The sequence below is a fragment of the Perognathus longimembris genome, unplaced genomic scaffold (genome assembly GCF_023159225.1).
Source record: "Perognathus longimembris pacificus isolate PPM17 unplaced genomic scaffold, ASM2315922v1 HiC_scaffold_5453, whole genome shotgun sequence".
Classification (NCBI taxonomy): domain Eukaryota; kingdom Metazoa; phylum Chordata; class Mammalia; order Rodentia; family Heteromyidae; genus Perognathus; species Perognathus longimembris.
The window spans coordinates 72,092-85,187 of NW_025960882.1; the positions used below are offsets into that span (position 1 = coordinate 72,092).

The 13,096-nt window shown below is 39.3% G+C and overlaps 1 protein-coding gene across 10 annotated transcripts in view; it reads left to right on the top strand.

Annotated features, from left to right (window-relative positions):
- The window catches only part of LOC125345264 (zinc finger protein ZFP2-like), a 38,189-nt gene that overhangs the window by 14,160 nt on the left and 10,933 nt on the right, over positions 1–13,096 (top strand). For 2 of the 10 annotated variants that reach the window (XM_048337483.1, XM_048337480.1), the window contains exons 1-2: positions 7,343–7,505; positions 11,681–11,739. The exons of 6 other annotated variants lie outside the window; for them this stretch is intronic. In XM_048337483.1, coding sequence (XP_048193440.1) covers positions 11,725–11,739 — 15 coding nt within the window. In that variant the 5' untranslated portion in view covers positions 7,343–7,505; positions 11,681–11,724. Of the gene's footprint in view, positions 1–7,342; positions 7,506–10,484; positions 11,400–11,680; positions 11,740–13,096 lie in introns of those variants that run through there. 2 more of the 10 variants (XM_048337482.1, XM_048337481.1) reach the window with 2 other exon arrangements.

The window sequence follows — 13,096 nt, forward strand, 5'->3', positions numbered from 1 at the left end:
CTGACTTTGAACTACAATTCTCAGATCTCAGCCATTATGTTGTAAATGGTCTGGTGCACTTTCTTAGCTTTTTGCTCTACTTTGGGATCTTTGGTAGTTAACAGAGATAAAAGTCCCAAACTTTATGCCAACAAGGGGTTTGAACTGTCATCCTCAGGTCTCACCCTAAAGAGTAGCGCAGATTATGAGAGTAAACCACCAGTATCACACTAGGATACTCCACTCTTGGAATGTTCAGCTTAAGTCTCTCCAGGGTATAAATATTTTTCATTCAGAATACATCCCAGTAGTCAGGAATTCCAAATGAAAAGGTGCTTGATTTCTATGTAAGTTAGAATTTCTTCAATGAGGCTATGAATGGGGTGTGCAAACCAGAAGCATCAGCATTCTCATGGAATGTGTCAGAAATCCACATTTAAAGAAATAATAGTGGGGATGATCCTCCTCACTCAGGACTTGATAATTAAAACACTGATGTCTACAGAGCAGAATGTTGAACTTAACAAATTCTCAAGGTTTTAATACATGCTGAAGTTTGGGAAATCTTTGGTTTAGTAGTATTCTGTCCACAGGTAATATGAGAACTCTAAACTAACTCTAATATGAGAACTCTAACTCTAGCTAAACCTCAGAATGAAGTAAATCCTACTGCACATGATTTTTCTTCTACACATGTATATACACACATATACATATATAATAGATTATAAAAAATATTTATGTAATAATTTGTTTTTGCCAGTCCTGGGGTTTGAACTCAGGGCCTGAGCACTGTCCCTGGTTCTTTTGCTCAAGATTAGCACTCTACCACTTGAGCCACAGCACCACTTCTGGATTTTTCTGTTTATGTGGTGCTGAGGAGTTGATTCCAGGGCTTCATGCATGCTAGGCAAGCACTCTACCACTAAGCCACATTCCCAGCTAAAACAATGTATTAATATAATAAAATCACCCATACAATTATGTATATGTGCATTATATACTATAGGTGGGCCTATCAGATGGAAAAGAGAGGGCCAGAGATTGACCCTTTACTATCTGTAAGAAGCCACGACCTTATAGAGGAGTTAGGCAAGGTGATGTAATAAAAGACTCCATTTGCAAGGCAAGTACTAGTGGTACAAGAGCATTAAGTGATATCTAAAAGTAGGACAATTCAGCTGGGTGCTAGTGGCTAACACCTGTAATCCTAGTTACTTAGGAGGCTGAGATCTGAGGATTGCAGTTCAAAGCCATCCCAGGTAGGACTGGCAAAAAGCAAAACAAAACAAAACAACTTGGTCAAAATGAGGTTAATGGGGCTGGGAATGTGGCGTGGTGGTAGAGTGCTTGCCTGGGTTCCATTCCTCAGCACCATGTAAACAGAAAAAGCCAGAAGTGGCTCTGTGGCTCAAGTGGTAGAGTGCTAGCCTTTTAGCAAAAGGAAGCCAGAGATAGTACTCAGGCCCTGAGTTCAAGCCCCAAGATTGGCAAAAGAAAAGAACACAATGTTTTAAAATGTTAAGAAAAACAGTGTTTTTTACCTAAAGAGATTCAACGCAGTTTGTTTTACAACAATTTCAGTGGCCTCTAATGAAAAATTTCAACTGAGCAAAAATAGATATTTTAAACTGAAACCAGAGATAATTGGGTCTAATGATAAATTACAATAAAAAAACAAAATTCTTTTTATAAATTATAGCATTTATTTTCATGATCAAGCTTTCCTTAAAAGTTAAAGAAAAATGGAAAAGCATGAAAGGGAACCAGAGAAAAACCCCAGGGATGGGGCTGCTGTTGCCATTGCCACTGCTATCACCCAAGATGCACTAGTTCTACCAAGACAGCATGTGATAGCTGCAAACCAGCGACTTTGTGAAAAAGCTTTCAGGACATAATAGGACATAATCAAGGAAATCTTCATACCTAGAAAATTGGTACTCTTATATCAAATACATTTACATTTTTGTAATAGTTACCATTATTTATATGTCGTAATTTTCTTAGACATTCAGCCTTGCAACATATCAGAGACGTGAAAATAAATCCTTTCCAAAAAATAATGATGATGTTTGGCATAGTAAAGGAAAGGGCAATTCCACTTGATGAAGAATGAAATTGATAAATATTATTGGAAGGATGACATAATATATGGACTAAAATTTCAAATATGTCATTCTTTTTGTGTCCTAACTTTATTTGTGGAACTGAATCCCTCTAGGACAGGAAAGCTAGACCCATGTGCACGTGTCCACACACTTTGCAGACATGGATAATACTTACATAGAACACACGAGATTCATATGCATTTAATAAACACTATTGAAATTAGACATTTAAAATATACATGAAGCACATGTTTTATATATAGTGGCCAGTGATGATAATCAGCATGGTGAAAGGCCACCCCTATCAGCAGCCGACATCTTGGCCTCCCCTATGGGAATTCCAAAGGAACTATAAACTTCATGCCTGATTTTGAAGGACTTTAGATTAACCCTTGAACATCAGTTAACAAAGAAAGCTTAATGAATTAGTGACTTATCAAACCATTCTTACAATCATTATTATTTAATCTTTTATAAGATTTGGCAATAGTGAAATGCTGAGTTAAAATATATTGAAAGGATTAAATCAATGTATCATGATGTGTGATCCTAATGCTAATTACATTTTAATGGAGAACCAAATATGGTCAAAGATTTATCAGTGTAACAATTTGGTCAGGTATTTAAATATCCTACGTTATATTTTACTATTTTCTCCAGGCCACACAGATAATAATTTATATAGTCACAGAAATCTAGTGAATCTAGTAGCCTTTTCACTATGAAAATTTTTCTCTGACCAAAATATCCTTAATGGTTCACAAATCTCACACTTTGAGCTCACAAATTGACTAGTTCTGGCATCTAATTAAGTAATTAATTCTCAATAAAAGTTGATGCAAAATGTAATATTTGGGGTCAATTTAAATGGACATCATTTTAGGATGCTTTAGAAAGCTCACATAATAATAAAAGTACAATAGGAAGAGTACACACACATTCAGGGATCATTTCTTTGTTTATTTTTTCTTGAATATTATTTATTGTCAAAGTGATATACAGAGGGGTTACAGTTTCATAAGTAAGGCAGTGGGTACATTTCTTGTACAGCTTGTTACCTCCTCCCTCATTCTCCCCTCCCCCTTCCCCTCTCCCCGCTGTGAGTTGTTCAGTTAGTTGGTTTACACCAAATGGTTTTGTAAGTATTGCTTTTGGAGTTGTTTGTCTTTTTGTCCTTTGTCCTTTGATTTTGATATTCCCTTTCCCTTCCCCAGTTCTAATACAAGTATATACAGTATCCAGGGTACTCAGATGAGATACAGTGATAGTGTGGGCACAACCACAGGAAGGGGATGCAAGAGGAACAACAACAAAATGCTATGGTTTCACATGGCATGTTGAAAATAATTACAACAGTAATAAAACACTCATTTTCAGGGATCATTTCTATAGTTTGTATTACAGAAACTCCAGAATTCCAAGTTAAGGAAATAAGTGGTTAATCAATGTTGTTATTTTCAGCTGTCTATGTGAATTATGCTTTTTCTTTTGTTTTTCTTCCCTATGGTTACAACCCTGTGGTGACTGTATTTTATTTTGATACCCTGTATATTGTATATATGTTTATCTGAACTAGGCAAGGTAAAGGGTACATCAAAATGGTGAAACAAAGGGTAAAAGGCAAACTAAGGCAACAGCATTACTTACAAGACAATATAGTGTAAACCAAGTGTACAACATGCGGGGGGTGATTGGGGATGAGAGAAAATGAGGAAGGAAGTAATGTTTGACAAGAAATGTACTCACTGCCTTACGTTTGTAACTGTAACCCCTCTGTTCATCACCTTGACACTAAAGATGAGATAAAATAAAAACACAATATGATGTATGAAATTGTAACCCCTCTGTACATCACTTTGACAATAAAGAAATGTAAAAAAAAGCACAATAGGGAAAAGTCCTTATGTCAAAGATGGAAAGGCCAAATAATGCCATCTTGTCTTCACCGCCACCTTGGTACCTCAGTAGACACTAGGCCATTTCTCTCAATTTTGAGAAATGTGGGAGGGATATAATAGGTCATTCTAAGAGCTGCAGATATGTCATGAATTGTTTTTTTTTTCTTGTTTTTCTTTTGATTGCCAGTTCTGGGCCTTGAACTCAGGGCCTGAGCACTGTCCCTGGCTTCCTTTTGCTTGAGGCTAGCACTCTGCCACTTGAGCCACAGCACCATTTCTGGCCATTTTCTATATATGTGGTGCTTGGGAATCGAACCCAGGGCTTCATGTATATGAGGCAAACTCTCTTGCCACTAGGCCATATTCCCAGCCCTGTCATGAATTGTTAAACTCCAGGAAAACTCTTTTCCTGGCTATTAAAATTCCTACCCCTGGTTGTTCCCCTAATTGCTATTAACATGATCATCTCTATTACCTCTGTTCCCCTTAATTAACCCTTAACTGGATTGTTTTACTTCTGTAAACAGGACTTGCTAATCCTCATACCATGCAGCATTTTTCTTGATGTGGTTTTTCCCTTTATAACGTTTGTGCTGGTGGCATTTGGGACTGCAAGGTTTGGGGATTTGGGTCCACTTTCAGTAGTCAGCTTTCTAATAGACACTCCCGATTCCCATATAGAAATATAAAAATAATGTAGTGTTACTGTCACCCCAGATGTGGGTTTGGGTACAGGTACTGGTGCCTGGTGAGTGCTGTGCTCCTGCTGGTCAAAAGTAGGTGTCTGAGTCCTGGGCTGAGCAGCTTAATGTGCAGGGAGAGGTGTTTGTCCTTCTTGCTCAGTTCAGCAGAGCCTGTGCTCTGGCTTCTTCTCCATATTTGAAACACTATCTAGTTGCCCCAGGCTCTTGCTTATTCCAGTAGAAGTAATGGGAAGCAGCGTCTGTGTGGGTGCAGTGGATCACAGAGCTGTCTCCCTCCCAGACAATCCAGGAAGATGGAGGCTGCCCCAGCTGCAGCATCTTAAGCTCTCTGCTCAAGAACCTGGCTTCTATTTGTAGCTGCGATTACAAAGTCAACCAAAAAATGAATGAATAAACAACCAGAAAAAAAAATCCAAAACCAAACGGTATCAAAATGACAAAAACATCCTTGACTCACTTTATGGCAACAGATATTCGGCCACCTGTGGCTGGAGCCCCACCACCTGTGCTAGCTGCTGTTTCTCTGTCCTGTGAAACACGGATTGTGACACAGGACTGCAGTCAGTCAGAAGGAGTAAGTTACAAATGTTCTGTCATCAGAATTTAGACAGATTCACAGAAAGCTAGCAATGAAAATAGAATTTCATTTCATCTCAGCACACTACAGAGTCCTATTCAATATGTCTTGAAAATTTTAAACTTTTTTTGCTTAAAAAATAGTGTAAGTCTATTTGAAACTAGAAATGTTCTTTAATTTACCCTGTTGTGTATGTTGAATGTAAAGTTCTTCATATGAATTCCTCTTCACATTCTAAATGCCCAGAGAGTGAATCAGCTCAATCAGACACCTTGATTTGTCTCTCAAACAGAAAATCTCCAAGGTGAGAGTGAAGCACAAAGTTTGGCATCAAGTCCAGAGAGCTTCCCTGACCATGTCAGGTGCACACTACTGCAGTCCCTGCTCCATCCTCTCTGGCCTTGTCTCTCTTTTGCCATTGTAGGAAGTGGACAGTGTCATGGGGGCAAACACAAATTCTTTATTAGAATTTGTGACCCATTTAGAGAGTATGAAGGGGAAGCTTCATTGGTTTTATAATAGTCCAATCAAAAGGAGTAAAGTAACTTTTAGGTTGTGATAAATTAATAGATAATATGAATAATACATATCATAGATATAAAATAATAGATAATAGATATGATATAGATAATAGATATGGAAGAATAGAATCTCCCAGAAAAAAACAAACAAACTCCTGTTCGACAGAACATGACAAAACATATCTCTCTACTTGCAGTGGCTTTACTGCTTTCAAAATGAGTCACTTTTTAATCAAGAGGCTGCTGAATAAAAATCTTCAGTACAATTTCCCTTCCTTTTTCTGTACCATGAACAATTCACTTTTCAGTCCCATGAGATTTTTCCTCAATTTTATTTCAAGTGAGTCAATTAATTCTTCTGGTATTCTCCTTTGATAAAGCCCTTCTCTTTTTTTTTTTTTTGCATATTTCTTGCACTTGCCTTGATGATTTAAGTGAGTGTTTCTTCTGTTGGAATATGGAATAGAGTAGAAAATGGGTGAATGTTCAGCTTGCAGGAACTTCTGCCTTTGCTCTGGACAGCTTTTATTTGGGGAATACTGATGTTTATCCTACGTTTCTAAGTGACTTTTCCTACCTTAGTTGAAATGCTTTTTTTCTTGTTAAAACACTGTAATCACTCCTGACTGGTAATGAGGCGAAATTGGTAGGATCAGTCACTGGCCAGCTGGGGCAAACCTGCAGAGGCAGTGTAAATTAAAGCCAACAGCCCTGATTGGATGCTCAATGGTGTAAAGGGAATGTTTCAAGTATCAGTATTCCCCAAATAAAAGCTGTGCTCATTCACTGACTTGTAAATATTAAAATAAGTGGGGAGAAAAATCCATCATTCATCATATATGGCTTATGTAGATAGTGTACTGGGGACACCAAAAGACAGACAGAGGAATTTGTCTTTCTTTTTTGGGGGGATGGGAAGGAGTCTTGGGACTTGAGCTCAGCTCAAGGGTAGCATCTACCACCTGGGCCACAGCGCTTCCGGTTTTCTGGTGGTTGAGAATAAGACTTTCATGGATTTTCCTGCCTGGGTTGTCTTTAAAGAGTGACCCTCAGTAGTCAGCCTCCTGATCAGCTAGAAATAGAGGCAAGAGCTCCCAGCGACTCGTGAGGAATTTCCTTATAGAATTATTCTAAGTGCTCTGTTTTGAATATATCCCTTAAGACACATAGAGTACAAATTTAATCTCTAGTGCACTAAAAGTGGGGTATTGTCCCTTTGGGACGTTTAATGCTGCTACAAAAGAGTGGAACAGAGGAAGTTTTGTCGTTCTGCATTCTGCTTATGTAATGACATAGTATTTCTACCCTCTGGCATATCAACTAAGGAACCATCTCAGAATCAGAAAGCATCGCTTGTAAGATACAAGGAATTTGACCCTGATCTGCACGAGATGCTCAAGCATCGGTGGGCTCTTAGCCCATAAGGTCTAGTAGTGCTCCAAGCCCACCTCCTCTAGCTAGCGCTCCGCATTGTGGGAAATGTAGTCTCCTTTGGAACCGACTTTTCCTGGCCAGTATTCTCGTGAGCCTGCGCCTGCCCGCCCACTGTTTGTTTCTGGTCTGTACATTCCAGATCCTCTCTCTTTACCCAGCTTCTGAAGTGCTCTGAAGTACGCGTTTGCATTCCCAAGTTTGGAGCCACCGAGTGAGGGCCCAGCCTGTCTTCAGTGGGCCGTGGGACTGTGACCTGAATGGGTCCCAGGGAGGGAAGGTGTCAGGTAAGAAGCGCGGTCCGGGCTCGGAACCGGAGTCTGCCCTCCGCGCGCTCCTCCAGTTGGGCTTCCCGAGTGGGCGCCGCTGTCAGCCCGCGCGCCGGCCGGGGCAGAACCTGGCCGCCGGAGCTCTGCACGCAGGTTGGGTGTTGTCCAGAGCGGGAGAACCGGGGAGCTGCGCGCGCACACTCCCCGACTGAGGTTCCGCCGAGCACCCCGGTGAAGGCGTTCACTTTGCCCTGCGGGACGGCGAGCGTGGCCACAGTGGTAATGAAACCGTGAAGTGTGCGCTGGCCCTGGGGCTTGTCATATTGCAGTTGTGTTTTCGGGTTCTGGGTGGTTGCCCCTAGGTATTTTTTTTTTTTTCTCTGCTCCTGCCTTGTAAGCCTGGTTTGAGTTCACTCCTAGTTCGAGTTCACACACGATTTTACCCAACCTTGTTTGTAGAAACTGTTCTACATGAGCTATTGGAGTACTATTTGATGGTCGAGTATTTATAGAATCAACACTACCAGTGTTTAAAGGAGGGCATGCTGTCATAGGAATCTCCTTCCTGAAGGAAGAGATCTTGTGAAGTCTGGCTATCCCTCAAAACCACAAGGAGAAAAACACAGGAAGGAAAAGATACATTTAGATATAATTGCCTAAACCAATCGCCGTCGGTTCTAGTTCCCAGAGCACAAGTTCTGGTGGTACTAGTTCGTGTAACACTCTCAATCACTTGGTGCTTGAAGGTTTAGACCAACTTTTAGGGGAGGAGATGAGGTGGACTGCTGAATAAGCCAGAGCCTAGGTATCCAAGGTGACATGGGGCTGTGGTTTGGGGTTGAAAGGATAACACTCACAACTGGAAGTATCTATGTAATAATACCCTAACCCTATTCTCATTAGTTTCTTTAACTTCCTCTTGTCAGTATTATTGTAGCATGGGATCTCTTAAACTTATCCTAAATGTCCCATGTATGGATGTGCTCATGCTAGCTGTAACTGTAAAAAACAAGGAAAAGTGTATCCCCCCCCAGCTTCTAGAAACAATAGGTCATGTAAAATTTCACTGCCTTAGCGTTTTCTCTTAGCTTGTATAACTCCATTTTCATGACTCCATGTTAGAGAGCTGCACCCCTACCAGTGGGACTAGCTCCTTATAGATTGACATTTAAAAATATGTGTAGCCCTTGTTCCTCTCTGTATCTGGGTAGCATCCATAGTAACAGATTGTGAAAAAGATCATACTGGGGTTGGGAATATGGCCTAGTGGTAAAGTGCTTGCCTCGTATACATGAAGCCCTGGGTTCTATTCCTAAGCACCACATATATAGAAAAAAAGCTGAAAGTGGCGCTGTGGCTCAAGAGGTAGTGTGGTAGCCTTGAGCAAAAAGAAGCTAGGAACAGTGCTCAGGCCCTGAGCCCATGCCCCAAGACTGGCAACAAAAACAAAACAAATCAAAATGAAAAGGATCATACTAATAGATTATAGGAATAATCATAGTAGTGGTTATAAAAATGCCATGGCAACTGTCAGGTTGGCCCACTTATAATTAAATACTGGATTATTTTAGTCCACTCAAACTTGCTTAGTTGATATTAGGGGAACATGGTAACAGTTGTGAAAAAATGAAGTTGATACTTGCTTTGACCCCCTGCATTGGCCCCCTGTGTGTACCTCATGACCACCTGCTGTACAATGCATAGCTTTTACCTTTAAAAACCCAAACCTACAGAGGCTCAGTACTGTTCTTTTCCATCCCAATGGTGGAGAGTAGATGCTCTGCACAGCTAAATAAATACTCCTAGCTGGATTGACTTAGTGCTGATGATTTGATTGTGGTGAGTTTTGAATCTTGGGTGACCAGGGTACTACAATAACTTGTTGGTTCTTCCTGTTAGTTCAGGAAGTTTTTGTAAGAGACTTTTGGCATTAAAAGAAATATAGCAAGACTACACTTAAGGCAATGTACCATGCTCAATGTTGTGTGATTTATGATAAGACATTTCCTCAACTTTTAACTAGTGTTACCTGTTTTGTGACAGTCTTTTCAAAGAAGTATTATTCACTTAGGAAATTCTTTTTGGGAATTGAAGTCAATGAATCATAAAGATTGCTTTCTTTTCCTTTTGGCCAGTCCTGGGGCTTGGACTCAGGGCCTGAGCACTGTCCCTGGCTTCTTTTTGCTCAAGGCTAGCACTCTGCCACTTGAGCCACAGAGTCACTTCTGGCCGTTTTTCTGTATATGTGGTGCTGGGGAATTGAACCCAGGGCCTCATGTATACGAGACAAGCACTCTTGCCACAAATGCCTTACTTGAAACATGCTGATTCTATTTTTATCCTCAGCACTTAATATGGTATTGTGAGTTTCATATGTGGCTCAAATGACTATTCTACACTTTATTTTCTGCATCTGTTCTTGACAAATGACAAATTCTGCATCACATTTTTGAACCTATTTTACATTACTTAAGATGAGAGAGCTTGCCTAAACTTGGGTTCGAAAAGAATTGATAAGATGTAATTTAAATACAGTACAATGGGGCTGGGAATATGGCCTAGTGGTAGAGTGCTCGCCTCCTACACATGAACCAACCCCTGGGTTGGATTCCTCAGCACCACCTAATTAGAACAAGCTGGAAGTGGCGCTGTGGCTCAAATTGTAGAGTGCTAGCCTCGAGCAAAAAGAAGCCAAGGACACTGCTCAGGTCCTGAGTTCAAGTCCCAGGACTGGCACAAAAACAAACCAAAACAAAAAATACAATGCCCTTTTAAGTTTTGTTTTTTGCCAGTTCTGGGGCTTGAACTCGGGGCCTGAGCACTGTCCCTGGCTTCTTTTTGCTCAAGGCTAGCACACTACCACTTAAACCATGGCACCACTTCTAGCTTTTTCTATATATGTGGTGCTGAGGAATTGAACCCACAGCTTCATCTATACAAGGTAAGCACTTTACCACTAGGCCATATTCCCCGACCCCACATTTGCTCTTCTTATATGTGCTAGTCCTGGATCTTGAGCTCATGGTCTGGCCACTGACTATGGGCTTCTTTTCCTCCAGATTAATTTTCTGCTATTTCAGCCATCACTCCACTTAAAACAATTTTTGTTGTTTATTGGAGATTAGAGGTTCTCCTGTACTTTGCTGTCCCAGCTGGCTTCATTTTGTGATCCTCAGGTGGCAGATTTCACAGTAGCTAGGAATTCATCCATGTGCTATAAAATCCCAGCTACAATGCTCTACCATTTCTAATAAAATAATCTGAAATAGAAAACTTTAAATTTATAAGCACAGAGGTTCAGTCACTAATGTGTCTGATGATAGTCCATCTCCCAAGACAAAAATAAAATATCCCATGCTGAAATCAATAACACTGCTGTTCTCAAGCATTGTGATTATGGACACTTAGTCTATAATGAACTTCCTTTAAATTATTTTAAGTAAGAAAACATTCTTGTAATGTAGAAAAGCCAATATTAATATTCTGACATTGCTTTTAAATATTTTATATTGTCTTTCTTAGCACAAACAACGTCAGTATATTCTACAGAGTAGATTTTCGTTTTTGTACTTCACTCTAAAAGATCCTTTTGAGTTTCTATCCTACATATTTGTTCTTAAGAAACTTGAATAATAGGATTTTCTATGTAATCAACTAACACATACGAAAAAGCATACAGCCATTTTATTTGTTTTAAGTTTTATGGAACTTCACTTTGTGGTGTACTCAGCTTGGTATTTTGTGTTGATATTGTTTCAGTAACATGATGCTTTAATCATTTGGTTGCTTGAGTGAGAATGGTTGGTTTAGGATTATGTTATTCCTATGACCATTATTTTATGCTGCCTCTTTATTAGGTCATGTATCTCCAGCAGGATAGCCAAGGTTCTTCATAAGACTGTGTTTAGGAAGGTGAGTACTGAGGCCTTTTCAAACTTATGAAGACGTCTTTGATTTTCACCAAACTTGTATGAAAAAACATAGTAAGGAATTGCTTTTGTGATATTTATCAACTAGTGGACTGTGAATTTGTCTTTATTTAAGAATATAATGCTCCACTTAATACATAAAAATTCTTCTCCCTTAAGAATTCTTTATTCTTTTCCAGTCCATGTTTAATGTTTTGAGCTGGAAAATATTGAGCAAAATCAAAATGGTTCTATCCTGACTACTTCATTTGCCTTTTCCTCCAGCTTTCCTTCCAGAATCTTCTGTTCATTGTTAACAGCAGCACAGAATGGATGGATCACTGGTGAGTGAGTTTTGGTTTCTCACTTTGTTTTACATTCCATTTCATGAACTTAATGGGGGTCCAAGATTGAAAATTATATTCAGCTTCAGGAAAATGTTCCTAAAGAAGACAAAGATGCATTACAGATTCTGCTGATAAAATCCTTCTGTTCTAACTGAGTTGAGTGCAGATTTGCTTCCATTTGTTTGTGTAATTTTTGATGTGAGAAAAAAATAGTCACACCTGTTATGTGATTCAGTGACCCTGAGGAAGTCACTTGTCATGGAAAGGTGCAGGTTTGCTGGCAACTACTCAGAAATCACATCCTTGTTAATAACATTAAAATATTTTACTGCTATTAAACTTGAGTTTGTGAAATGCACATTTGAATATTCTTGAGGACTGAGTAAGTCATAGGTACTTAAAGTACTATCCATACATAGTTGATGTTAGTGTACACTTTGATCTCTCATGAACTCTTCTGTTAGCCACCAGGTGTGGCAATATAGCTTTAGAATGAACCAGGAGAAATCTTTCTGGAATAAGTGATACATTTACAGAGTAATTAATGAAAATACAAAGAAAAAAAGCAAGATGTACAGATTATAATAATTTGTATCTTTTGTCTATGTGTGCTTTAGTTTATATTTCAAGCTAGAAACTATTTTAACATGTTATCTCTTTTGACTTATTTGTTATTTCAATACTTAAAATCAATAGGGAAAAGAGACACATCTGTTATGTGTATCTCTGATAAAAGTCACATAATCCAAAATATTTCTTTTAAAGACAGATCTTCCTATGGAGCCCAGGATGCTCTTGAACTTGTCTGTGGCACAAACTTGTTGATAATCCTGAGTTTGCCAAGTTCAGGTAGTACAGGTGTGTTCAATCCTGTCTGGCTGGCTACATTAAGCATACTTAATAGCACAGATTGCTGATATGATGTAAGGCTGCATTTTGGTGGGCCCATCTCTTCCATCCATGTACAGAATTTCTCATCGTCCGTGTGTGAAGCTCTTTAATCTTGAAGTATACAGCTGCTGTTCCTCTCTATCCCAGTCTCCAGAACCATCATTCCTTTTGGTTTGAGTTTGTTGATCCTTGGAAGCCTAATAAGGGACATCATGCCGTGGCTGTTCCTGTGTAATGGATTCATTTTATTTAGTTGATTGTATTTAAGTTTCATCCCTGCTGTAACATGTAGCATTTTTTTTTTCCTTTCGACACATTTATCTATTGTTTTACTTGCTTCTATGTTTTGGTTGTGAGTAGTTATTGTGAAGTGATTCTCCAGATATTTGTTTTAGTCCTTGCCTTTTATCTATTGGGTACACATCTAGAAAAAGAAGTGCTGGATCATATGCCTGTGTAATTC